Source organism: Bactrocera neohumeralis, chromosome 5 (genome assembly GCF_024586455.1).
Source record: "Bactrocera neohumeralis isolate Rockhampton chromosome 5, APGP_CSIRO_Bneo_wtdbg2-racon-allhic-juicebox.fasta_v2, whole genome shotgun sequence".
NCBI classification, from domain to species: Eukaryota; Metazoa; Arthropoda; class Insecta; order Diptera; family Tephritidae; genus Bactrocera; species Bactrocera neohumeralis.
This window is the reverse complement of record NC_065922.1, coordinates 9,107,280-9,133,791: the sequence shown is the minus strand read 5'-3', so window position 1 is coordinate 9,133,791 and position 26,512 is coordinate 9,107,280. Positions and strand designations below refer to the sequence as shown.

The following is a 26,512-nucleotide window of genomic DNA, read 5'->3' as shown; positions in this document are numbered from 1 at the left end:
CACTTCCATAAGCGGATAATTTCACGTTTTGGACCGGTCGATTGGCCACCAATATCGTGTGATATCACACCGTTAGACTTTTTCCTGTAAGGATATGTAAAGTCTAAAGTCTATACGGACAATACCGTTTTGATTCAGATCTTGGAGCAAACACTCACGCGTGTCATTCGTCACTTGCCAGTTGAAATGCTCGAACGTATCATCGAAAATTGGACTTAACGGTTGGATCGTCTGAGAAGTAGCCGTGGCCAACATTTGAAAAAGATAACCTTCAAAAAAATAAATGCAAAGTTTCTTTCAGGGCTGTATCTCCAAAACCATTACTCGGCGCAAGTTAAGCTTGTAGTACAATATAATAAGACAGTAAAAAAGTCTAGTTTTGAAACCCATGTTACAGGGTTAGTAAAGCAAACGTTTCAGGGACACAGTTAAAAAAGTAGTGTATACTTTTTTTTTAATATTCAAGATATATTTTTACATACATATAGTATGTATGTATTTTAAAAGTACACAGTGCAATTTTTCTAAAAAAAAAATGTTTGAGTTATTCTTTAATCGAGCTGGTTGAACTGAGTGGATATACTTTGGAAACTTATAACTCATAAAATATTTGAAATTTTCATTTAAAATTTTCGAATATTTTTTTGAAAAGTATGGACTAAAGAGATATGTAAAAAATATTTTTTTTTAATTTCACTTCTAATTCTTTTATTTAAATTTTATATCCTATTTTATTTTCCTTTTATATTTTTTATAAACTCGATGATTTGCTTTGTTTTTATTTTCATATATATATTTTTTTAATTTATTGCCTTTCTTTAGTTTTATTATAACATTTTATCACTTCTATACTTTATTGGATTAAATTAATTTTATTGAAATATATTTTTTTATAGATTCTCGTCTATAAACCTCACAGTCGTCATATTTGCGTTTCAGCGCGCACTCAAAATACGCTGCATTACGCGAGTGTGTTATGCCTGCCGGGGTGTGGGGTCTAGCCAAAAGAGCGCGCGAGTGCCAACACTGCGGCCGAATTAACGTAGATCATTAAAATTTTGCGATGCAATTTTGTATCGCTGCAGTAAATCTGCAACGCATGTGTGCAAAAAACATTTTCGAGATGCGTAAGCAGTCAAAGCATTGCAGCCTCGTCGCTCGCGGTCCGCCCCATAGACCAACAAGCCCAAAATACTATTAGTGCGGAGAAATTTTCATTGGTTTTGTATTTGGCGGCAGTCGTAAAATGAGCCGCGATGTTTGTCTACAAGAATTTTGCGATATTTCTTATTTTTTGTTTTCTTCTTATGTATATACGTATGTAAAAGGTGATCCATTTCGAGGTTCCCTACTTGTTTATAAAAAAAACACAGAAAATTCAAATTTAATGAGGAATGTTTTTATCGTTCGAAACAACATTCTTTGGCATTTCTTTTTTGATGACTCGGGTGATGTTTTGCTCCAAGCCCTGAATCATAGCGGGATTGTCCGCATAGACTTTAGATTTTACATATCCTCACAGGAAAAAGTCTAACGGTGTGATATCACACGATATTGGTGGCCAATCGACCGGTCCAAAACGTGAAATTATCTGCTCACCGAAGTGTTCTCTCAGTAAATCCATTGGTTGACGCGATGTGTGGGAAGTGGCGCCGTCTTGTTGAAACCAAATGTCACGGGTTACGTTCTCACTGGCATCATTTTTGAAGAAATGTGGACCGATGATTCCACCAGCTCAGAAACCACGCCAAACAATATTTGTCTTGAAAACGTCAGTTCTTCTTGGAATTTTTCAAGAACTCAATGAGGGATGCGATTCACATGAGAAGGTCGAGCGGCTTCAGTTCCTGCACAAGCTGTATTTTGCACGCTTTTAATTTAAGATTTCGACGTAAAATGTGCCAAGTCGTTCCATACGTTCGATTCGGCGCCGATCACAGCCACTCGGACTGTGCAGAATCGAATCTCCACGGCCTTCGTTTACACTCTCAGCTTTCTTCCCTGCGTCCTGGACGTGGTCTATTCGGTCGAATATTATCCAATAGTGCGCTCAGTAGGCCGATTATGTTGACCATAAGTTGAGCGAAGCGCGCGAAACACATTCTTTACGGAATGAGAATTTTCGTAATAAAGTTGAAATATCTTTAAACGATTTTCAGGCGTAAGTCTTTTCATGATGAAATGTCGAACAATACTGAACAAAAATAACATGACAGCTTGACACGACTCACGCGTGATCCACCAAAGAAAAAAGGCTATTGAAAAAGCGGCTCTACTTGGATCACCCATTATATCTATTATTTTTGAGTGTGTGTGTTTGTAGCGGTATTTTATATTGTTATTGGTAGCCGCCGAGGCTGCGAGGCTGTGCCGCGTGACGATTTTCGCGACGAGCTGAAAACAAGTTTCCCACTTTTCTCAAAATAAAAACACAAACAATCATTCACTTTTCTCTATATACATACATAGATACATGCATATGTATTAAATATTTTTTAAATATGTATGTATATATCGTAGATTGATTTTTTTATTAGTGTGGATTTTTTGGTCGGCTTTCTGAAGACACGCCATCACTCAGTATGCTCTCAATGAGTCACCAGCCATGTTGGCAATAGCATCTGGCATTTCGGTGGCGAACAGTTGGTCAATCGTAATCAAATTGGGAGCAAAAACATTGCTAAACTTTGTACTTTTATTTATAAACATAAAAGTGCTAATATAATATTTGGGTCACAGTTGAAGACCCAAGCCCTCTTTTACTTTATGCCTCCAAATCCATTTTCTTTCTTGGTTTATTTCTCGACAAAATTTTTATCCAGACTAGGCTAGTTTACTCATTTCTTTAGCTTTTTGAAAATTACCTCTGAAAACTTTGATCTATTTTCCTTCGCCGAAACGTAATCGAGTTCATATTTACGAGTTTGGTTGGCTCATTCGATCGCTGGTAGTTGCGCCTTTTGTCTACTCATCATTCGTAGGCAACACGACAGTCAAAATCGGAAGAAAATAGATGCAATGACAAATCATTCAATAAGCCCACGGATCTTCACGGACTTCTCCATAATTATTCCAAGACATTTTAAAGTTTCTGTTTGGAAATCTCTTGTTTACAAGTCTTTCATTTGTTCACCAAACTTTCCTCGCATTATTTTGAGTGAGTGAACTGTATTAAATGTTTCTTCCGCCTTCTCACTTTAGCTCACCTTCAAACGTATGTTTTTTGGCTACCCAGAGGTCGTGAGCAAGTAAATGGCGCTCAGCTACCTTGGGGAAATTTGACTTAATTCACTTAATTACAGTTACTTTATTTGCAAAACTTATTTTCTCGTTGTTATATTCTATATAACTAGTACATACATAAATACCCTGGATGCTTTCTTAAGCTAAAACAAAAATTAAAAATACAAAAAAAAGTAATGGCCCTAGAACTACGTCCTCAAAGACTGAGGCTTCACTAGGAGTGTCATAAACTTGAAATTTAGCATCCAAATCGATAAGTTTTAAGGATATTTTGAAACTAAATCTCCCTAACTCTTCGATGCGCATTCAAAGTCGTTAAAGTTATCGTTCGTGGTTTCCTGATCGTTTGTCAATTCCGCAACAACATACATGGCAGCAAAGCTACGAATGTCAGGGCTCGATAATCTTTTCTTCGCTCTAAATACTTGACTCCGCTCTGTATTAGTTTTAGCTTGTTTTTTCGGTGGTCTGCTAGCACGTTTTCGCTCTCTGTATTCCCTCATACGTTCTGCCGATGTTTTAGTCTGTTTACTAGTTGACCAATTGCTTGTTGCCTCCTCATCAGCTGGTAGTTCGGCAACCCCGTTTATGTCAGAAATTTCGTTCGCGTTTGTTTTCAATAATTTTTTCCTCTCCCTGTATTCTTGGCTTCTCTGCTTTCCACTCTTCGCCTGCCTTCTCGGTGGTTTCATTGCACGTTTTCTTGCTCTGTACGCTTTCGCGCGTTCCGCAGCTGTTTTCGCCATTGCTGTTGACAAATTGTGTTGGTGGAAACGCGAACTATGACATTTACTATCTTCAATATACTGGAATTTAGTAACTTGATTGAAAAACTTACCGTTGCAATTTCTATTATCACACTAAAAATTTCATTTTTTTATCACTTTTTCCCTGTATGCACACGTTCGTTTGTTTTGCAGCAGCTTTCGCTACTAATGTTTACATGTTTGCTGTGGAATTTCATTAGGCAGCAAAGTAAAATCAATTGACTGCGACGATGTTGTGTAGCGCACAGCGTTGCCACACATAAACTTGACTTCGTATTCAGAATCTCCAAAGAATTTCCAAATTTAATCGGTTTTTTATATTTTTATATTCGGAAATGTGTTTTAAAATACATTTGTATATGTACATACATAAAGACATACTATATATAATATTTAGTACATTCTTTATCTGTAAGAATACGTACTGTATGTTTATATTAGATAACTATAACAATATACAAATGTTTACAGTCATAAAGACGACATAAATTATTGAAAAACGAAAATTATTTTTCAATTTAAATATTATACAACTTAATACTTTCCTAAATTTTTTTTTTTCATTAAAGTGAAAATTGTTAAGACCTGGCAATAAAATCGATTGCCTGCAACGAAGTTATGTGACAAACAATATGTCGTCACACTCACAGTATACAGAAGCCATCATAGTGAAAGTTAAACCGGCTTGAATATTTTTTACACTCAAAAAACAAAAAATAGAAAGTTGCCATATATTTAAAATATTTTAAACATATATGAAATATATAAATAAACACAAAAAACCGAGAATTTAGAATTGGAAATTTTTTTTTGTAAAGTTGCCACCTGTTTGAATTTTTAAAATACATAAAATATTACTATATGTACTACAAACTATAATGACAATTCGGAAAAAAATTTTGAGGGGTTTTTTTTAAATAAAAAATCAACTTAAAGGGTTGCCAACTGTTAAAAATTTAAACACTAGTATTAATACACATACATACATATGTATGTACATAGATAAAAATTTCTAGCCTCCAAGTCTTTGAACAAAATAAAGGTTAAAAATATATTTTGTAAAAGGTTGCCACACGTTTTTTTTTTTAATTTTTATGTACTTAAAATTTTTAAATATTTTCATAAAATATTACAAAATCTACAAGAAACAAATTGCAGAGTTGCCAGATGTTTACAAATTTAATAATGAATAATAGCATAGATATGAAAATATTTTCAACCTATAAGTCTTTTTAACAGAAGTTATGGGTAAAAATATTTTTTGAAAAAGGTTGCCACCTGTTTTTATTTAATTTTTTAATGCGATTAAATTTTTAAAATACATAAAAAATACAGTATTTACATCAAACTAAAACAGAAAGCTATCGAAAATATTTTGAAAGAGTTGCCATCTGGTTGAAAAGAAGTGAAATAGTAAGCGGGACGATTTTTTCCACAAATTCGCGTATGCGGAAAATGTTGTACGGATCATTCTGAACAACTTTGCCTAAGAGACTAGGGTCTAAAACCGATTTGAAGCGACATTTAAAAGATAATAATCTATAAAAATAAATTTAAATAAAATTATTTATTGTATGGGGAATTGTACAAATGCGATCTGATCCGACCGATTCCGACAAATGATCAATATCAAAATGCACCTATCCACTAAATTTCATTCGGATATCTCAAAAACTGTTGAACAAATTTTTATGATCCCTAAAAAACTTCGCATTAAAAATCGTTGGCTCGAAACCGGTTTTGGACTCATAGTCTCTTGGACAAACTTGTTCAGAATATTTCCTAGAATATTTTAGGCATATGCGATTCTTCCGATTTTTGACACACTGTAAATCAACGCGATCTAATGTCCATCCTACTGTGGACAAAAAATAGTAAAACTCCATTAAATTTTGTGTACGGAATCAAACGTTCAGAATGTTGGAAAAGACCCTCGGTGATAAGTGTTTGTCGCGAGCAAGTGTTTTTGATTGGTACAAATTATTCAAAGAGGATCGAAAACGCTTTAACGACGAACCACGTCCGCGACGACCATCAACATCAACTGATCATCAACTAGTCAATAAAATAAAAGAACTGGTGCTTAAGAATCAACGATTAAAAGTCAGAGATCTTACGGATAGCGTTGGAATATAGAAAATTTCAGTGGAAACCATTTTGAAAGATCATGTGGGCCTAAGAAAAGTGGAAGCACGTTTGGTGCCAAAATCACTAAATTTTTTCGAAAAACAGTAACGCGTTAACGCCTGTGAAACAATGCTTTCCGACTACCAGGATGTCATGAAACGTTGGGTCTTGGATCTATGATTGTGGTCCGGAAGCAGACGATCAATCGGTCGAATATCGTGCAAAGGAGAGCTGAAGCCGAAAAACGTCAAGGCAGGTCAAACAGTATTGAGTCTATTGAAGACATTAAACCTGAATCGCTACACGAATTGCAGGCTATTCCGGAAATTCACTTTAACAACGATTTCGAGTATTGGAAAAAATTTTGGCACAAGTAAATTGTTGTCAAGGGTGATTACTTTGAGGGAGACGACATAAATTTTGAAGATTAAATTAAGAATTTTAAAATTTTGAACAGTCTTACTATTTTTTGCTCATAGTGGTATGTACATACATATGTACATATGTATATCAAACTGAAGAGATTGAAAACTACTCACAGTAGAAGAAGTTATTGAGCGACCTATAAAAAATATTAATCAACTAAACGAATCCATATATTTTATTTTTGAGAACGGTTGATCTCTAGTTTTAAATTGAATCAATGAAATAAATTTAATAATGCTATATCAAAGAAGAAGAAGAGCTATTCACATCACGAATCGGAATTTTTATTTAAAATTTTAGGAACATATGTTTCAATACTTTTACTAATAATTTATGAAATAAGAAAATCAAGTTTTTGAACCATCTAACCCGATTTCGAATTACGAATGGTATAGGAATTGTCATCCAAGAAAGACTAATACCAAAGAAAACTCATTTTCGAAAATTGCATATCCAAAATTTTTGAAATTTTGAAGAAACTAATCAAATATAATGCCAATATTTTTAAAAATATTATAATGCTAATTTTCCCGCTAATCGTTTGATTCCATGAAAAACACACTAGTCACATTAGAAATAAAATTAACGCATAAATTAAAAATGAAATTCTTAGGAGATTTATGTGAATACGCTAAATTATAGAAATCAACAAAAATACGCACAATTTCGTGCAGTCAAGTTAAAAGAGAACACATTTATGTTCATGCTCGTATTTATAATTCTATAAATTATCGAAATAAAAATGATTTTGAAACACACATAAACATATTTATGAATTTATATTAGACGTTTTAATTTATATGACTTAATCGAAAGTAGAAATTCGGTTGTTGTTATTGTTGTGTGAATGTTTTATTCCACAAATATGTATGCAGAATGCTGCCAAGTTGACACTCCTTAGCCAGACAAAAATTTGAGTCTTTTTAGCCATTTTCGTCTATCCTCTATATACATATACGAGAACTATTACCTCAGTTTTTGAGATATTGATCTGAAATTTTGCATACGTCCTTTTCTTTCGAAAAAGCTGCTCATGGTTTGGAACTGCATTTATCGGACCACTATAGCATATAGCTGCCATACAAACTGACTGATCAGTCTGAAGTCAAGTTCTTGTATGGAACACATTTTTGTTTGACGAGATATCCTCAAGAAATGTTTCAAAGATTATTGTTTAAAGCAATGGCGCAAGTTCCGAAGAAATTGTTCAGATCGATTCACTATAACATATAGTTGTCATACAAACTGTGTGATCGGAGTCAAGTGTTTGTATGGAAAACTTTTTCACTTGACGAGATATCTTCACCAAATTTGGATTGCATTATTTCCTAAGACAATAGTGTAATTTCCGAAGAAATTTTTCAGATCGCATCACTATATCATATAGCTGCCATACAAACTGAATGATCGGAATCAAATTCTTGTATGGAAACTTTAATATTTGTGAAGGGTATTTTAGTTTCGTTGCCACCAAAGTTAACGTTTTTACTTATTTTTCTTAACTGTTGAATATTGTTTTACTTTTAGGTACACTAAAGTGCACATGCGCCTAATTGTAGGCATCGTTATTCATTAATGAGGTTTTGAAGTAAGAAATTGAAAGCAAGTTATGTGTTTATATGTATGCAGATATAATTAAATAAGAGACCTATAGAGTTATACGTTTAAGTAGCTTAACTAATGCCTCAGCTCATGCGCCTAATAGTAGGCAACATTCTAAATTTTTTAATAACTTTTTTCACTTCACCAACTGGCCAAGTAGTTGCTATATCTACTTCAAAATATATAAATTAATACATATGAACACGCCATTTTCCGACCAATTTTTCGTGCATTCGTTTGGGCCATAAACTATAGCTCTAGCGCTGAAACTGCGCTGACTCAGCGAAAAGTCGAAATGGATTCGTCAGCGACATTTACGCCGCTTCAGTAAATCATCGGTGTAGAAGTGCCTCAACCAGTCAAAATATTTTGATGTTGCTGTAGCAACGCACTCGCCAATAAATTTAGCACATATCTACATATGTATGTGTATACCTATGTATAAGTATATATATTGTATATGTATGGGTGTATGTTTGGTAGAACGTCTCCTTAATGTCCAAATCAAAGACTTTTCGAAATATTAAATCTGTTGGGCCAAATTAATGGCACTGCAGTAAATTTGTATACTATTGTGTTAATATGTATGTAGGTGTGTGTGTGTGTGGTGTCGATTTCTCTGAACCGCAAAAAGTTGCGGCAATTTTCCTCACCAAATATTTATGACTATATAAATTTTCTAAGTTTTCACACGGTGCGCGCGAAAAGTATATTTTTCATCAATTTCAATAATTTATGAAAAATTTCATCTACAACCGACCCCCTCTCGCCGCCTCCGTCTTCGTCGCGGTAGTGCATTTGTAGACTCATCACAATGATTTGCACTACATACGGACATTTATAATACATATGTACATATGCACATATATGTATATAGATGTATGTATGTATGTGTGGTTGTGTGTGCTGGGTAGGCTTGTCTGTTCATTGTTGAGAGCCGCTGAACGAAAATTGTTTAATTGTGCAAAAATTTGCTGAGTGCGCCGCATCTGCTGCCTCGGAATGAATGTCTCATACAAAGTGATATTTTATTGAAATTACCTGTAATATAATTGTTGATTTATGCATGTCGAAATGCCATTTATGTTAATGTGCGATGCTTGTGAAATTGTAAATTATTGCATTGGCTTTGAAATATTGTCAACTTGGCGAAAGTGGAAAGAAAGTAGCAGTGTTGCACGGGCGATCTAATACGCGGGATCGGGTATGCTCGGGCGGTCTAAGAATGCTAAGTATTTGGGTTTTAATTAAAATTAATTGTAATGATAAATAGTACTTGCCATTTCTATATTCATTATGCTTCAAAGTTTGGTGCATTATTTATTATTATTATTTTTTATATAGTTGGGAAACGTCAAGAACACGCTAGAGTGGTTTGCCTGTATTGACCTACGAATGCAAAGCTAAATCTTGAGAAATTTTGATAAAATTTGACCTGATCAAATATGAACCGGACTGACAAAAATGTCTACAGAATAAGTTCTTGAGCGGATGCAAGCATGTCAACGCTTAATCCATTTTTCCCCTCGCCTGAGATGGCTGAGATTTGATTTGATCAAATTTGAACCGGACTGATAAAAAAATGCCTTCAAAATAGGTTCTTGAGCAAATACAAGCATGTCAACACTTAATCCATTTTTCCCCTCGCCTGAGATGGCTGAGATTTGATTAGATCAAATTTGAACAAAAAAATGCCTTCAAAACAGGCTCTTGAGCGATTACAAGCATGTCTGAGATGGCCTTTTTTTTAATTTCGGAAAATTTTTTGGGCACCATTCGTTGTATTACTGCACAGCTTCGACGTCATATTGATAAACCTAAGTCTAGCTACCAGTAATGATGCGTTTGATGAATGTAGGGTCCTCAGCTATGCTGTCAAGCATCTCTTTTGCGAGGTCTTTTTATACAAGTCTAGCATTGACACGCTTCATACCCGAAACATTAACCGAAATGTGTTGAGTCGATCCATACGAGATTTTGGGATCTTCAGTTATTTATCCTGATGACGGCAAGAATCTTGTAAAAACAACAACTATATTCGTCGAATCTCATGATTTGGCCGCTTTGCTCTATTTTTATCCGAGCATTTTTGCTTCGAGGAAGCCGCTGAAAGTTATAAGACACTTCCGAGTGCTTATGTGATGCTGCGATTTGAAATGCAAGTTTTTCAATAATCTCCTTGGCGATGATTTGGATATAGGCCGCAACGACAGCTAAGACGGCATCAGAATGGGTACGTTGATTTCGTAGCGGAAAAGTATGAAACTGACAGAAAGAAAACTGGCAGCTGCGTTGAATGTGTGCGTTTGTATGGAGCGTGACAGACTGACAATGCGTACTGAACCGGAGAGGCATCCAAAACACCAACCCACAACACTTTGCATACAGCAACACGGCAAAAAATAAAATTGATTATAAATTAATCGAGTGACAGTCCGAATCTGTTCCGGTTACGAAAATCGATCCTATGAGCAGCTCTCAACTCTGACGTCAGCGGCCAATTGAGAAATGAGTTGATATTAATGTTAGACTTATATTTTAATCAGACTTAACATAACCTCAACTAAATTGAAAACAACAAGTTTTCCAGCTGGGTATACACAACCTAAAAAAATATCGCATTTTTTTATTTCCTTTGTTTACATTTACGTGTCTATATTAAAATTTTTCGAAATTCAGCGGATAAAAATCTCGCACCGCACACACACACATATATTTGTCTACGGTCTGTGAAGATGAGGATGAGCAACCACCAATGGCAACTTGACGATTCCTATGACTCATTAGATGCTATATGGGCAGATAGCAATAAAATTGCGACAGATAGATGTTTACATATATTTACAGTAGGCCTTCCATGCGAGCAACTTGAGTAATTATTTTACAGTGCGAGAACTCACACTTTCAGTGATAAGTCATTTAGCGGTGGTCACTAAATTTATAAATTGAGCTTATTAATTTTTATTGCATTATTGTTAATATAATTTGATCAGCTACTTTGGAAATACCTTCGAAATGTGTAATATTAATTACGCATCCTCGTAAATTCTGTTTTTATTACTGTCTCATGTCTCAGCTGCGTTCTTTCCCACTTATTCATCGTTAATAGGTCGTGAATCACGATAGTTACACATAAGTCAATATTAGGTTTGATTTGTGATTTGCATAAATTCCATAAAAGTAGGAAGTTTACTTCGCGGGTGTGTTAATTACAAGAGTATGAACTGAAAGTGTCAAAAATGTGTCAAAATATGACAAAACAGATCGTGCATGAAGAATACACATTTCGTGTTCAGAAATGTTGCTGGATATGTTAAATATGTCGATTTAATATTCATACTCGTATATAAATGGCGAATAATTTCAAAGTTCCCTACTTAAAAAAAAAAAACTCAGGAACGTCAAATTTAATGAGGAATGTTTATTATCATTCGAAAGAACATTATTTTGTATTTATTTTTTGAGATTATCTCTTTCAAATGTTGGCCGCAGCTACATCTCAGATGGTCTATCCGTTGTATCCAATTTTCGACGACTCGTTCGATCATTTCGACTGGTAACGATCAAACGACACCCGTGATGCTTTGCTCTAAGGTCTGAATCGAAGCGGGATTTTTCGCAAAGACTTTAAACTTTATATATTCCCACAGGAAAAGGTCTTACCGTATGATATCTTACGACATTGGTGACCAATCGACCGGTCCAAAACGTGAAATTATCTGCTCACCGAAGTGTTCTCACAATAAATCCAATGCAATCTCGGCAACATTTTGGTTTCAAGAAGACGGCTAGATATTGATGAGATCTATGAGAAGAAGAGCCGTCTTCTTGAAACCAAATGTCGCCGAGATCGCGAACTTCAATTTCAGTCATCAAATAGTCGGTTATCATGGCGCGATAACGGTCGCCATTGGCGGTTACGTTCTCACCGGCATCATTTTTGAAGTAATATGGATCGATGATTCCATTAGCTGACAAGCCCCACCAAACCGTTGTTTTTTCTGGATGAAATGGCAGTTGTTGAATATCTTCAGGTTACTCTTCGTCCCAAATGCGGCAATTTTGCTTGTTTATATACCCATTGAGCCAGAAATGGACCTCATCGCTGACAAAATTTCCGTTGAAAACTTCTTGGATTTTTTCTAGAGCTCATAGAGCGAAGCGATGTCGCTTGGGAAGGTTGAGCGGCTTCAGTTCTTGCACAAGCTGTATTTCGTACGCTTTCAATTTAAGATCTCGATCTAAAATGCACCGTTCGATATGTCAGTCTGAGTTAATGCGAACGTCGGCGAATCGACTCTCCGCGGTCTTAATGTACTCGTACACTCTCAGCTACGGCTTCTATATTTTCTTCACTGTGTGCTGGACGTGATTTGTTCGGTCGAATATTATCCAATAATGAATGCTGGGTTACAAGTTAAGAATTTATCCTATTTTCTAATCGTGAAGGGATCGACATATCTCCAAAGGTTTCCTTTAGACTGCTTGTTTTAAGATAAGGATTTTGAAGTCGAAAAAGCACTGAAAAGATAGCCATGTTGCTTTAAAATCTCCAAAATGTTCAATCTATTATTATAACCTATATGTATGTTATATTTTCTAGTTTCCAAAAGACTGATACGCTACCATTTGTTGCTTATAACTCCTCGTCGGTTTGAAAAGATTTTTCTCTACACAATGTCGTGCTATATATAGCTCTGTATAGCCACTTTAACCTTTATTTTACAAAGTGTAATTCCGCGAAAATTAACTAAACTCTCCAGTTTTTGGAAATACCTCGCAATCGTAAAACACTTTCCATTCTTCTAGGAAATTTGTTCGATTTTTCAAATTTGCTTTTTCGGTTTATCGCATAAACAAACACAAACAAAGGCGAAAAAGTTATAGTTTTTCTTGCTGCAAAGTAAAAGTGTGGCCGCCAGTTCAAAAGATTAACAGATTCAAAAACATTTGAATTTTCATGTATTTTCATATGTATAAGTGTATACACTTACATAAAGTATACACAATTGTACTGACATATGCATGCAATGGCTAAATCTGCTAATAAATAGTCTTTAAATAGGAAAGTTTGTGTTTTCTTTCACTTCGCACAAACATAACGAATTTCATGAGGGGTTTTCTCGGCCAATAATTGAGATTTATGTTTGTAGTGAGCCGTTCAACGCCACGGACCAATTCAATGAACGAAAATAGCACGTAGAGGAGATCGAGCGCGATTTTCACAACGCACAACGCACTATTACGCGTCGCACCGCCGAGTGAGTCATTATCGCCGCGATTAATTAGAAGGATATTGCCGAGCTGTGTTGTGCCTGTGTAGGTGATCTGCGAGCGAAATGAAATGTGTATTTTCATATTAGTACAAATTAATGCAAGCAGATGTGCGTTTAGTGCTTTTATTATTAATTAAAATAAAATAAAAGATTTATGGTTTTTATAAGAAAAGTTTTCCGAAAAGTTGTCGAGGCATAAAACTGATAACTTGCTCATATTTCTAAAAAAAGTAAATCATAAAAAATAAATAAAAAAATGCGGTGAATCAGAGACAATTTTAGGTATGTAAGTTACATGTTGTATTTTTAAAATATTTTTTCAAAAAAACGAAATTCTTAAACAACAACTTATATGATATTTCTTTAGATCTTGTATTTTATTTCATATATTTGACACTTACCGTTCTAGTTTTACAAAAACAAAGCGGAATTTCAATGAGTGTATCACAAATATCGAGTTTAAAATAGAAAGGTATTAACAGTGAAGAGATATCAAGATAGAGATTAAAAACCACTTTTTTCTTGTTAGAACTTCAAATACTATATTTTAGGAATCAAATTATTGACTTGACTTAAGGTTTTTTATATCAATATTTTATTTAAATAAAAATAAAAGCTAAGATCTCCAGAAATACCTCCATGAAAGGTGTTTGACGGTGACCGTGATTTTATTTTTTATTTTTTTAACGCTAACAGAAAGATATAACCCCTTAACTGAAGTCGATTTCCATTGAAAATGCTTCCCAACATTGAGTTCTCAAATACCATTCATTAGGGCGGGCCGAAAAAAATTCCCGAAACTGTGAGTTTTGCAAAGCAAAAAAAATGTCCTTAAAATAATCAAGCTTCAACCGTTTATATCTTTTAATCGGCTAGGTTCACGAAAAAACGTAAGAAACGTAAAGGTGATCCATTTCGAAGTTTTAAGAAAAAACACAAAAACTTCTAATTTAACGGGAATGTTTTCTATTATTCGAAAGAACATTCTTCGGCGTTTTTAAAAATGTTATTGAAAAGATTAACTCTACTTGGGTCACCCGTTATTTTGTAGAGCATTCAATTTCTAGCAAAACCAGACATTTTTCACGAAGTTGGAATCAAGCTATTTTACTACATAATAATAAGAAAAACATAAGAAATGTGAAGGGGAGGACTTTCCCGTTACAATTAAAAGCTCATACTTAAGATAAATAGACGAGGATTGCATCGCGACCAAAGGTCGATTGTAACCAGAGCTCATACCTGTAGAGATTTTCCTACCTGTTTTTCAGAGTACCAAGCGCAAATGTATTCCTTTTTTGGACCAACCCTAAAATTCATATATTCCAATACTGTAATGCTGTTATTTTCACAAATTTTTTGGACCGGCAACCCTAACCAGAAAATATTCCGAGCGAAAAATATCTTGTATTTAATTCCACATTATTGGATTTATTAATTTGTGTAAATATATTTCATTTGACAAAAGTAAAAAGATGGCAACTCTGTAAAAAAAAGTTCAGAGATAAAACTATCTTCAATGCATTCAATTCCACATTATTGGGTTTAAGAATTCATGTAAATTTTTTTGAATTGACAAAATTAAAAAGGTGGCAACTCTCTAAAAAAAATTCCAGATAAAACTATCTTCAATGTATTTATTTCTACATTATTCGATTTATTAATTTATTTTAATTGAAAAAAAGTGAAAAGATGGCAACACTTGAAAAAAAATTTTCAGTTTTAAAATTTCTCACAAACTTTCCATTTGTTATCATTTATCCTATCAAATTTATTGACATATTTTTTTTAACAAGTGGCAGCACTGTTCAAATATGTATATTTCTAAGATTTCAAACTTACAATTTATTTCAAAGCAAATAAAATTACTCACTTTGTAATTATTCTCTTTGTAGTTCGCCTTGTTAGCGTGACGCATTTTGTTGTGCAACGCAATTCCGTTGCAAGCGATCGATTCTACTTCCATATTTAAGAGGTTATATAGTTGAGTTAACAACAGCGCGCTAATCGTTTCTACTTTTCTCAATTTGGTGCCAATTCGAGATACCAAGTTCAGCCAGGTGCTTCTTCACCTGATCTCTCCAACGGAGTGAAGGTCTTCCTTACTCTGCTTCCATCGACAACCTTCAAAGCTGGAATGTTATCTTCTATCCGGTCAACATGACCTAGCCAGCACAGCCGCTGTCCTTGATTCGCTGAACTATGTCAACGTCGTCATATAACTCGCTGCATCGATTGAGGTACTCATCATTGCCAGTGCGCAAAAGACCCTAAATCTTCCGCAAAACCTTTTTCTCGAACACTTTTAAGGCCGACTCATAAGATGATGTCATTGTACATGACGCCGCACCATATAGCAGGACGGGAATAATGAGTGACTTATAGAGTTTGGTTTTTGTTCGTCCAAAGAGGACTTTACTTTTCAATCGCCTACTAGGTCCAAAGTAGCACCTGTTGACAAGAGCGCTTCTGCGTTGGATTTCAAACGAATATCTAAAGATCTAATAGAATTAAATAATACAGTACAGTAAAAATGTCTTCCTTTCTGAAGCCACCAAGCCAAAGTAACCTCTTAAAATCAATTTCGCTACATGAAATCTATTTTCCATTACGTTGGCATCTCTGTGATTATTATCGTACATATTTCCACATACCAAAGTGGTCTTACATACATATGTACTTGTAAATATTTGTACCTAGCACATATCTACTTACATACAATAATATATATGTATGTATGTACGTCAAATGAACGCTCCCAAGTTGTCGTTGATCACTTGTTTGCGCTGGCTCTTGTCCCAAATTTAGAAATCACTTTGACACGTCAGCATGTTTTCTAAATAAATATTTTCTAAAAAACCTACCAAATACAAAGTACAAGAACAAAATGCCTAAGCTTTAAAAGTGAAAACAATATGCGCGTCAGTGTCCGTCGTGACGTTGGCCCCTAGTGGCTCTGGTGGTTGGTTGTCCGCACGTTCAATTCGTGAGCGACAGCCGGTTGATGGACATCGTGAAATCTGTGTATTGATTGGAATGCAGTAAGGTAGAAGAGAGGGCGGTACTTGAGATAAAAAAGTGATTTTGACCTTTGAACTGTTGGTTAGTTGTTAGACAAAAAACTTGAAATTATTAGCCTATCAGCCAAGCCCACTACAAAAAGCTTTATAACGAGCCAAGCCCACTACTAAAAGCTTTATAACAATTCTCGATATCCGTTTTGGTTCTAAGATTTAGACAACCGATATCATGAGTTGGATATTAGCAGACAGTACTTATTCCGCTTAAAAACCCAGAATATAAAAAAACACATATCTCCGTATGTTCCTACGATGCCGGGGTTGTTGTTGTCCTAATGGGTATCTAGTACCCGTTAGGATGGTAAGGGTTTGCCAAGTTGTCGTCGATGTCATCTAACAGAAGGTCCAAGAAACGTGCTGTTTCGACCGGGTCTGACCAAAGGGAGAGGGGTGTTAGATGAGTGGGGTTTGTGGGGCATGCAAAGAGGTGGCCAGTGTCATTCGGAGACTCATTGCATGCAGACCATATATTGGGTATGTATGTCGGGGGCCTACTCTGGATAAGTAGGAGTTTAACCTACTACAGTATCCAGAACGAAGTTGCGCAAGGATCACGATGCTCGGGTCTTCGTTATCGGTATGAACCGGATTTGTATCCGGCTAAGGACTGTCAACACAACAGCATTCCACATAACAGTTTTGCGAATCATTTTCTGTCACTGTATAACACTTATATTTCGGTCATATTGACTCGTTGTGTTTATCGACGGGTTAAGAGCCCGCAAATTATAAAATTTTCCTTCATCTGCACTCATATGTTTTCAATAAGTCTTAATTTTCACAACTTTGCTTTTTGATCACACTCCTGTCGTCGCTATTACCTAGATTGTAATGTATTTATTTTGTTCAACAAGCGAAATTTTGTGCACAGTATAGTTTTCACTACGTAATTTTCGAAAATCGAAAGAAAACTTGTCCGTCTGCGACTCTAGATTGAGTGAGAAATTAGTGGTGAGAATTTCTCTCATTGCTCAAAAATAAAAATTCAAATCTCCAGATCAATCTAATGACCAAGAATTAAAGTCAAACTTAGCAAAGACTTTTAGGAACCCACACAGCATGGCTAATTATCTCTTGGGGTAAATTTTAGAACATCACCCTTCGATTTCGGGTTAAAATGGGTATGAACGGATAGAGCAGGTCCTCCAGATCAAGAAAATATATGTGCATTGCTGCCGCTGGTTTTTGAGATATTTATCTGGAGAGCCTCCTCTATCAGTAAAAACCCATTTTAACCCCGAAGAGGGATGCTATTCAAATCCCAGCCATCTCTTATGTGCTGATTGCTCCCAAATATTATTATTTTTATTTACAAAAAAAAAAAAAAATTAACCACATTTTAAGCATGCTTGCCACACTGTGCGTACGACTAATTTTCATTGTGATGAGTCGTCAGCGGGCACATACCTTCACAGTATTTCTTGTATGACGTCAACGCTGTCCAAATTGAGAAGAGCCGCCTTGCATGAGCTCCTTATGGCTCTCCGTCACTCACGACTTCACGTGCTCACATACACACGTACATACATACATACAGACAAACGCCAATGTGCATAATTGTGTAATTACTTGGCTCTATGTGTGGACGTGGAGTGGAAATCTCGTTGGGGATGCTGATCCGCATCCGTTGCCACACTCATAGCTCATTGTTCTTGCTGTCGGCGACGTTGAGATCGCACGGCTAGTCTCAGTCTGTGAGCGAGCGTGATTGTGTACATTGTACGAAGAATTTTCGTCGGCGTTCGAATTGTACGCGGCGCGGTATCCATTAAATAATTGCCCCATTTATTCACCTACGCACATACATATGTACATACATACAGGTGTTAGAATCTTTGTGCCGCAAGGAAAATCGAAATATTTCTCATAACTGTTTAGTTCGAACTTTTTAGTGCAAAACTCATACTGATTTCGAATTATCGAAAAATCATTAAATAAGTTTGGCATCTGTGTGTTTGTATGTGTAAAAGCAGTGCTAGAATTGCTTTACATAATTTGTGTCCAATCGATTTTTCGATTTTCCTGATCGCGCCGCGCAACACGCATGTAAACAAAAACTTGTGAATGTGGAGATGTGTGCTTTTAATGATTTGTTGTGTTGAGTGCGAAATACTATAAAGCAAAAAAAAATTAAAAATTGGATAAATTAAAAAGAAATTATATTTTAATTAATTTTATTAAATATGCTGTCGGATATAATACGGTTGTCGGAACTTTTGTTATTAAAATTTTTTTAAATGCCGAAAATGTGCTCCTTTACCCCTTTTTCGATTGCATTTTAATTACCTTCGAGGTCCTTAGGCTCCAAATAGCCAGTTTAGTTATTTAATGTGTACAATTATTACTGTAAATTAAAGGCATTACTTCGGAAATGCGGACTTACTTCGGAGTTGAGTACCGAATTTGAAGTTTAAGAAGCATACTTGGTATGAGAGCCTATAAAAAGGCGGCTTTTGGGAATAAAATAAAACGACTGCATATTTTTTTTTAATTTTAAGGTTATTTTTTAGGCTCTTAAAATTATTCGACTAACCTTAAAAGCGATTTTTCGAATTTGTAACCGGTTTGTAACCGTTCTATGAGTATTAACTGGTTAGTACCGGTTAGTCGTAAAGTTGGTGATCTACTGCCAGTATTTGAATAAACGAAAATTGTTTTGAATCCAAGCAACCTTTGATTTTTTTGGTCGAAAACGAAGGGTAAACCGGATAGTTGAAAACGACGGTTAATCGAAAAGTCGACAAATTACGACTAACTGGATACTGCAAACCGAATATTATTATTCCAATAATGCCCTATCCGGTTAGTCGATTAGTTAAATACCAAGAGCTTTAGTTTATTTTAAGAATTCAAAGTAAAATATTTGAAAAGAAAATAAATTATTTTTCGAGTTTCACGCGATCACTGGCTGCGCTAAAAAAAGGTCCTCCACAGCTGCAGTAATACTGACCTTCCCCAAGCGCAAAGTCTAAAAAAGAAAGACCTTCAGTAGAATATATCGTTCGTACAATTAGCTACAGACGAAAAAAATATAATTCAAAAGTTGAGAAAAAAGTGAATTGTACCAATAATTTTGGTCTTTGGCCTGCCAAAATTCGATTTTTGACCGGATCATAAAACTGCTAGGATATTGTATGGAGAACTGTATACAGAACATTCAGAAACAAATTTGATAGTGATCAGATTATTTGTCTCAGCAAATGAAAAAAGAATGTTGCTTCGAGATAAACACGTTTAAAGAAAAACTGATCATAGCTGATTGACTCAGGGATTAAAAGGCTTCAACTCAAAAACCACGTTATTGTGTTATTTTTGAAGTTATAACCAATCAAAAAATGGAAAAGATCTAGGTGTGCCTTTCAATCTTACTCGCATAATCGTAAACTCTTTTCAAATCCTATCATTCTGGCGGTTAGCTCAAGGAAGAGTACTCATCTTCAAATATAGCTCGAAATACTTTTTATTGTTGTAGTTGTCTAAAATATATATTTGTTGAACGATGTCCTTATTGGAATGTTAATTTCAGTCTATTTTTGTATCTCTTTTGGTAACTTATGTTAAGGGTTTACATGGGTTTCCTCGGGTAAAAAAGCCTTTTTCAACAATTTTTTCTCATATAAAAATAATTAGTTTATTCGAATTTTTTACTATTACAAACTTACACTATTAGCAAAGAAATCCTGAAATCGGGAAAAAGATGCGCCCGCGTTGGCAGGATAACTCTTACAGGAAAAAAAAACTTTGATTTAAAAAAAAAATTAAAATTTCAGTAAAAAATTCGCGACATTTTTTTTTCAAATAATTGTAATCAAAAAAAATTCTTTCGTTCAAGTCTTTAAGAATTGTATCTCAAAGACCTGTGTAAAATTTCATGAAGATCGGTTGAGTAGTTCTCGAGAAACCTTTTCAACCGACTTCAAAAACACAGTTTCGAGAAAAAACGCGTTTAAGGACGGCGCAGTTAGCCTAGCTAGCTGCAAGCGCACAAGTTCTCAAAGGTTGTATCTCCGAAACGATTAGTCGGATAAACTTGAGAACTTAGGGCAATATTCTAGAAGTGCTGCAGAATTTATTAATAATAATTCGATTTTTTGAAACACGTTTATCCATGTAACCCCTTAAAGCCCTTCCATGCATCTCCTTGCCAACTCTATTCGCATTCGTGCAGAAGTAAACGAGTAGTTGGGAGACATCGCCTTCCAATCAGCACAGACTATTGTTCAGTTTACTCTATGTATGTATGTATGTCACTATGAAAGATCTATTGTTTTCATTTCGAACTTGAGCTGATACTTGTGATATTTGTTCATAGATTATATTCTAGTCCTGCGAGTGTCGAAAAGTTCACAATGACTGCTGCTGCAATACTAGATACAACAGCACCGTCTATAATAATTTTGGCAGAGTTTCTAATTTATTACTTTATGGTACTATTCTCAAAACCCCTTTCAAGCTTTGGCGAATATCAAGCCTTACTTATTGTTTCTCAAAATTTCTTTTGTGTTTTAACAGTAGATCATTCTACACATGGTTTTGTACTACGAAAGCTATTTGCATTAACTCCATGATATATATTTCGCTTTGTGTTTAAAATATCCCATCACTTCCGCAATAAAATTGTTGCACCATTACTGCAGTAAGAAATTATGAAATTGAATTATCTTCATTGAACTGAGTCACCGGAGAAATATTCAACAGCTTTTATTTTAATATTTCAAACCTGTGATTATAGATTGTTTTTTAACTCCAAACCAAAGACTCAAGCAAAAATAGTAAACAAACTATTAAAAAATTTTAAAAAGTATTAAATAAAGTAGTAAAAAATTGTGAAAAAAAGATGTTGCAAATATGGAGAAATAATTTTTATTAAGAAACTCAACGCAAATCAAAACAAACAAACGAAATAGTGTACAAAAACAAAAGAAAATAATGTGTGATGCTACAACAATAATGACGACAGCAAATCAAACAGATCTACACAGTTGTTGGATTATCTATAGTATGTATTAATAATGTTTTTTTTACACTTAATAGTAAGGTTATAGTAGATAGATAGATAGGTCTACACAGGGCACTGCAAGCTCAGGAAGCACTTGTTCAAAATGGGCATAGTCTCCTGTGCTAACTGCCGGTTCTGCGATCTGGAACAGGAAACACCATCACACCTAATTCTGGATTGTACAGCAATCTGTAGAAGAAGGGTTCCATATACATTAGCAGGGATCACATCACCTCAATAGCGCCCGGCAAACTCCTGGAACTATTCGGGCTGCTGGAACTTTGGGAAGTCATGTGATATAGGAGAGGGCACAATAGACCCTAGGTCGCGGTGCATTACCTCGTTAATAATCTATTCCATCTATTCTATTCTAAGGTTATAGTTCTGAAAAGAATAATAACTCGCATTTTTATTGAGTTAGCTATAATTTTTATATTTTCACAAAAAAGTAACCGGAAATTGTAAATAAAACGTAAAATATTTAATTAATCATCATTTTCAAAGCAATCGCCACCAGATGTAATAAGCTTATGCCAACGATTTTTCCAATCTTCGAAATATTTTCATAATCACTTTTTGGAATGGCCTTCAGCTCGTTTAGCGAATTTTGTTTTATCTCTTCAAACTACTGAAAACGGGTGCCATTTCGATGATTGTTGACTTGCTTGCATGTCAAAGTCATTCATCTATGTCTTATCGTCAGTTATAATTCTCTCCATGAATGTGGGATCGGAACTCGCACGGTCAAGCAGGTCCTGTTTACGATAATGTTTTTGAAAAAAAAAAATTCAGCTTTATCGGAACGAGTCGAGCAAGAAGGCGTTTCATACCCAAAATATTCACCAAAATCATTCGAACGAACTCGCGAGAGATGTCGAGATCTTTTGCCATCTCTTTAAGACTAAGCTGATGATTTTCAAGCACCATATCTTTCACTTTTTAAATATTTTCATTAGTTGAACTTCAGCGAACTCTCGTTGTCGGTACAGAAGCAAGTAATTGTCTAAAGGTGCCAAGTTTGGTGAATATGGTGGGTGGGGTAGCACATACCATTCAAGCGGCAAAAGCTTTTGCCGAGTCATCCAAATTTGTATGAGGTATTGCATTATCCAGATGGGACACTACACCTTTTCAATCGTTCAATTCTGATAACTTCTGTTTGAGTGCATCACTCAATTTGTCCAGCTGAACAGAGCACACTTCAGAATTAATAGCGGGATTGTCAGTCAAAATCTCAAAATCTTTTGAGAACCCACTAAACAGACAACATAACTTTTTTTTTGGTGACTGTCGCCATTTGCAGTGACTAGAGCTGGTTCATTCTTTTTAGACCATGATCTCTTGCGCCTTTACATTTTTTTAAACAACTCATTTGACGTTTGGTAAGCAAATCACGGCCGTTAAGCGACGAAGCGAATTTCGTTCTGTCAGAATATGAGGAACCTAAATGTCAAGCTTCGAGATTAATCCTAGACATTTCATGCGAACGGTCGGGTTAGACAAATTTAATCTTTAAGCAATCTCTTGAGTTGTTATTCGACGACGACAAGATCGAAATTTTGCAAACCAATTTTGGCGTTCGGGCAACGCATCTTCTCTGTACACATTACACAATTTCATCTTCTTTGAACTGTATTTTTACCCTTTTGATAGTAAAACAGAAAAATATGCCGAATGTGCTGTTTCTAATTTCCATCTTCGATAAGGCACCAAACATAAACTATTCCAAAAAGTTTAAGAATTTTTTCCCCAAAGAAGCCTTTCGATATCAGCTGTTGAAATATTGTATATCGGTAAAGCGGTTATGTGTGAAGTTGTGAAAAAATTCAATAAGATCAGCTGTTGTCATCAAACGAAATTACCTACTGAACGACCAAATAAAAGTGATAGAAATACACACTACAATATTGTCCCAACGTTACTTTTTCAAAGTGCGCGAGACGGAAAAATACATCAGCTCGTGACGACATGAACAAAGAAGTGGAAGGCCTTGTTTGCGATTGCTATGAAAGCTTGGCAGTTCCTTTCGTTTATGACGTGTAGAATTTTATCTTTGGAATTATTAGAATTATCTGACCATTCTTTACTCCTTTCGTAACAAAATCTCTGTTGTAATGATCTTCCAGAGACGCAACTTACCTTTTCTTGTATACAAAGACACGCAAGACTTTAAGTCTAGTGATCACTAAACTCATGCTCCTAATTATATCTAGTGAGATATTCTATTTTGGGCGATCAAAAAGAACGATCACTATGTGCTTTCATATAATCATTTTTTTGTCTTTTTGATTTAAGTGAATATTTTTGGTTTGGGGTTTAAGAATTATGTGAAAGGATTTTCTATATCTTCTGTGCAAAGATCCATCTCAATTATCTTTTAAATTTACGTGACCGCTCCACTCCACAGTTGATTCAGAGCAAAAGTATATCCTCGCTTAATTATGAAGGATACTGTCTAGTTGACTTCCTTGACTGGATAAAAATTCTAGCAGGGTCTGATGTCAGAACTTATGGCTCATAATCATATATGTATATGTATAAGCTTGAAATAACTATTTAACTGCTTATAAAGTTATAAAGAAAATTGTTTTATATTTTTTATATAAGATTTTATTATCGTACAGCATATAAGTTGTAAAACGTTGCCTACATTTAGGGTGATATTTGTACACCGTTTAGTTTAAACAAGTCGGGAGAGATAGAATTATATTCAAAGTTTTTGAGATTAACAAATAAAGCATTTGGGTTTTTGTTGCGAATGGTCTTGTCTTGTTTTGACACCTTAGTCTTGGCTGTCCGGTATATATAGTGGCAAAGGACATATTTTTTCCAGTCGGGTTAATACGCCACCAAATATAACTAAGTCTCATTTAATCAAATAAAAAATTTATTATATACTTGTTTACTTGTATATATTTAGTAATAATAATCAAATGTTTAACTTTTGTTATTTTTTATTTTATAGCAAAGAACGATGGCAAAGAGGGACTCACCGTTACCGAAACCAAGCCGATGATGACGAGTACTTCCATGGCTGACAGCGACTTCAATGCGGCCGCACACGAAGATGTGGATGATAACGATGACAGCGACGATCCGCCGCTTGCTGAAATGCTAGATCCCGAACTACAACCCGAACAGCCGATACCCGACAACGAAGAGTCACAAGCCATCTACAGAGAACACCGACGTTTGGCCAAAGAATATTTGCGGGTGGACACGAGACTCTACTATGCGCAGGATTTCAAGGAGAAAATTATCCTAGGCTTGGATCCAGAAGAGCGACAGAAGAAGCAAGAGATGCTGAGGAAAATTAAGGAGAAGGTGAGCACACATGCCAACCTATTATGCACTGATTTAAAATAACATATTTTTGTTCTGCAGCAAGAGCTGTTGGAGCTCTACAACAATCTGAAGCAACAACGCGAAAACCTGCTTGCCGAGCAGGCACGTTCGGCGGTGCGACCGAGTGGCGCTAACGTCACGCAGCAACAAATGGAGTTGCTCGCTGGAAATGCGAGAATGCCGCCGTCGAGCGGTGGTGTGAGCGCACAACAACAGCAGCAGCCGCCCGAAGCGCTCGCCGACGACGGCTGGGTGGTCATACAGCCCAATCAGAATGCGTAGTTGGAGGCACGAAACCCATTTTATTTAGGTTATATAATTTTATTTACACAATTTTAAGTGTTAGTTAATAATTTGTGACGCGCTCACCAAAGTGAGTCGATTCTGTGAGCTTTCAAAGAAGATAAAACCAAAAAAAGAGTAGACTACTTGTAGCACCGTTAGTGTTTATCATGAAAATATTCGCCTTAGCCATGTCATTAAAGCAAAACTAAGTTTGTAGTATTACATAAGTATGTGTGAATGCATTTAATGTGTGTGTGTGTGTGTGTGTGTGAATGTGTTAGGACAATTGTCGTCTTGTGTACTGTATTCGCGCGACAAGCCCTGTGTGATTCCGTACTCGTATAATGTAAAAGTGTATATTATCTACATATATGTAAATATGTCAATAATTCCACAATATTTCAATAAATATTACTTTTAAATAAATCACATAGAAACGGTTTATACGCGGATTTGCAAAAGAGACCAATATTGGCCGATGTTTCGATGCTTGTTTTTGGAAGGGAAATCGCGCAGTTAAATCAAAAAGCGTTTCTTCTTTGAGGGCGTTCGTCAAAAATTGGTTTAATGAAGTCGCATGTTGATCTGCGATGAATCACGTCGAGTTGTGCAGTAAGATATAAGATGACGTGACAAAAGTTCACGATCTCCATTGGCAGACCGCCGGTTCTGAGCGAGATAGCGGAAGACATCAGCATCCTGCATGAAATATTGGACATGAGAAAGCTGGCGGCGCGATGGATTACCCGTTTTCTGACTCTAGATAACAAGCTAAACTGAAAGACCACTTCACAGCAATGCGCGACGCTGTTTAAACGCCTTCCGAAGGAATTTATTTGTCTTGTCGTTACCGCCGACGAAACGGGGTACCACTGGTACATACTAGAGAGCAAGACCAGTTCCTGCGTCCGTTTGGTTTACGTAATCGGAACAGACCCGGATTTTTAGCCGGCCAAAGACTGTCAAACCGGCAGCATTCCTCCAAATTACTTCTGGAAAGTTTTCGGCCGCTACAACAACAATAATAGACCAAGGAACAGGCGAGACAGTGGACTTCTTCGGCAAACTTGCTCCAAAAGAAGGCGAAGGCAGTCCTATCGGACGGAAAGGTAATGGTCACCATCCTCTATGTTTCACAAGGTGTCATCTACGACGTCTCCATGAGGAAGGACAAAACGGTCATAGGGCTCTACTATGCCATTTACACTAGTTTACAGTCATTTTGCGACTGTGATGTTAAAGGCTGTTTCTTACTTATTTTGGAGTGCTAAACCCTAATATGTTAGTAAAAATTTCCTAGCACTTTGGATTTTTGATGCTGTAGACAAGAAGTTTTGATTTCAAACCATCACCATTTACTAA

The 26,512-nt window shown here is 35.6% G+C and overlaps 1 protein-coding gene across 1 annotated transcript in view; it reads left to right on the top strand.

Moving 5' to 3' along the window:
* The window catches only part of LOC126758539 (mitogen-activated protein kinase kinase kinase 7-like), a 31,346-nt gene extending 5,770 nt beyond the window's left edge, over positions 1 to 25,576 (top strand). The window contains exons 9-10 of the mRNA XM_050472853.1: positions 24,486 to 24,844; positions 24,905 to 25,576. Coding sequence (XP_050328810.1) covers positions 24,486 to 24,844; positions 24,905 to 25,147 — 602 coding nt within the window. The 3' untranslated portion in view covers positions 25,148 to 25,576. The remainder of the gene's footprint in view (positions 1 to 24,485; positions 24,845 to 24,904) is intronic.
* The last annotated feature ends 936 nt before the right edge of the window (positions 25,577 to 26,512 follow it).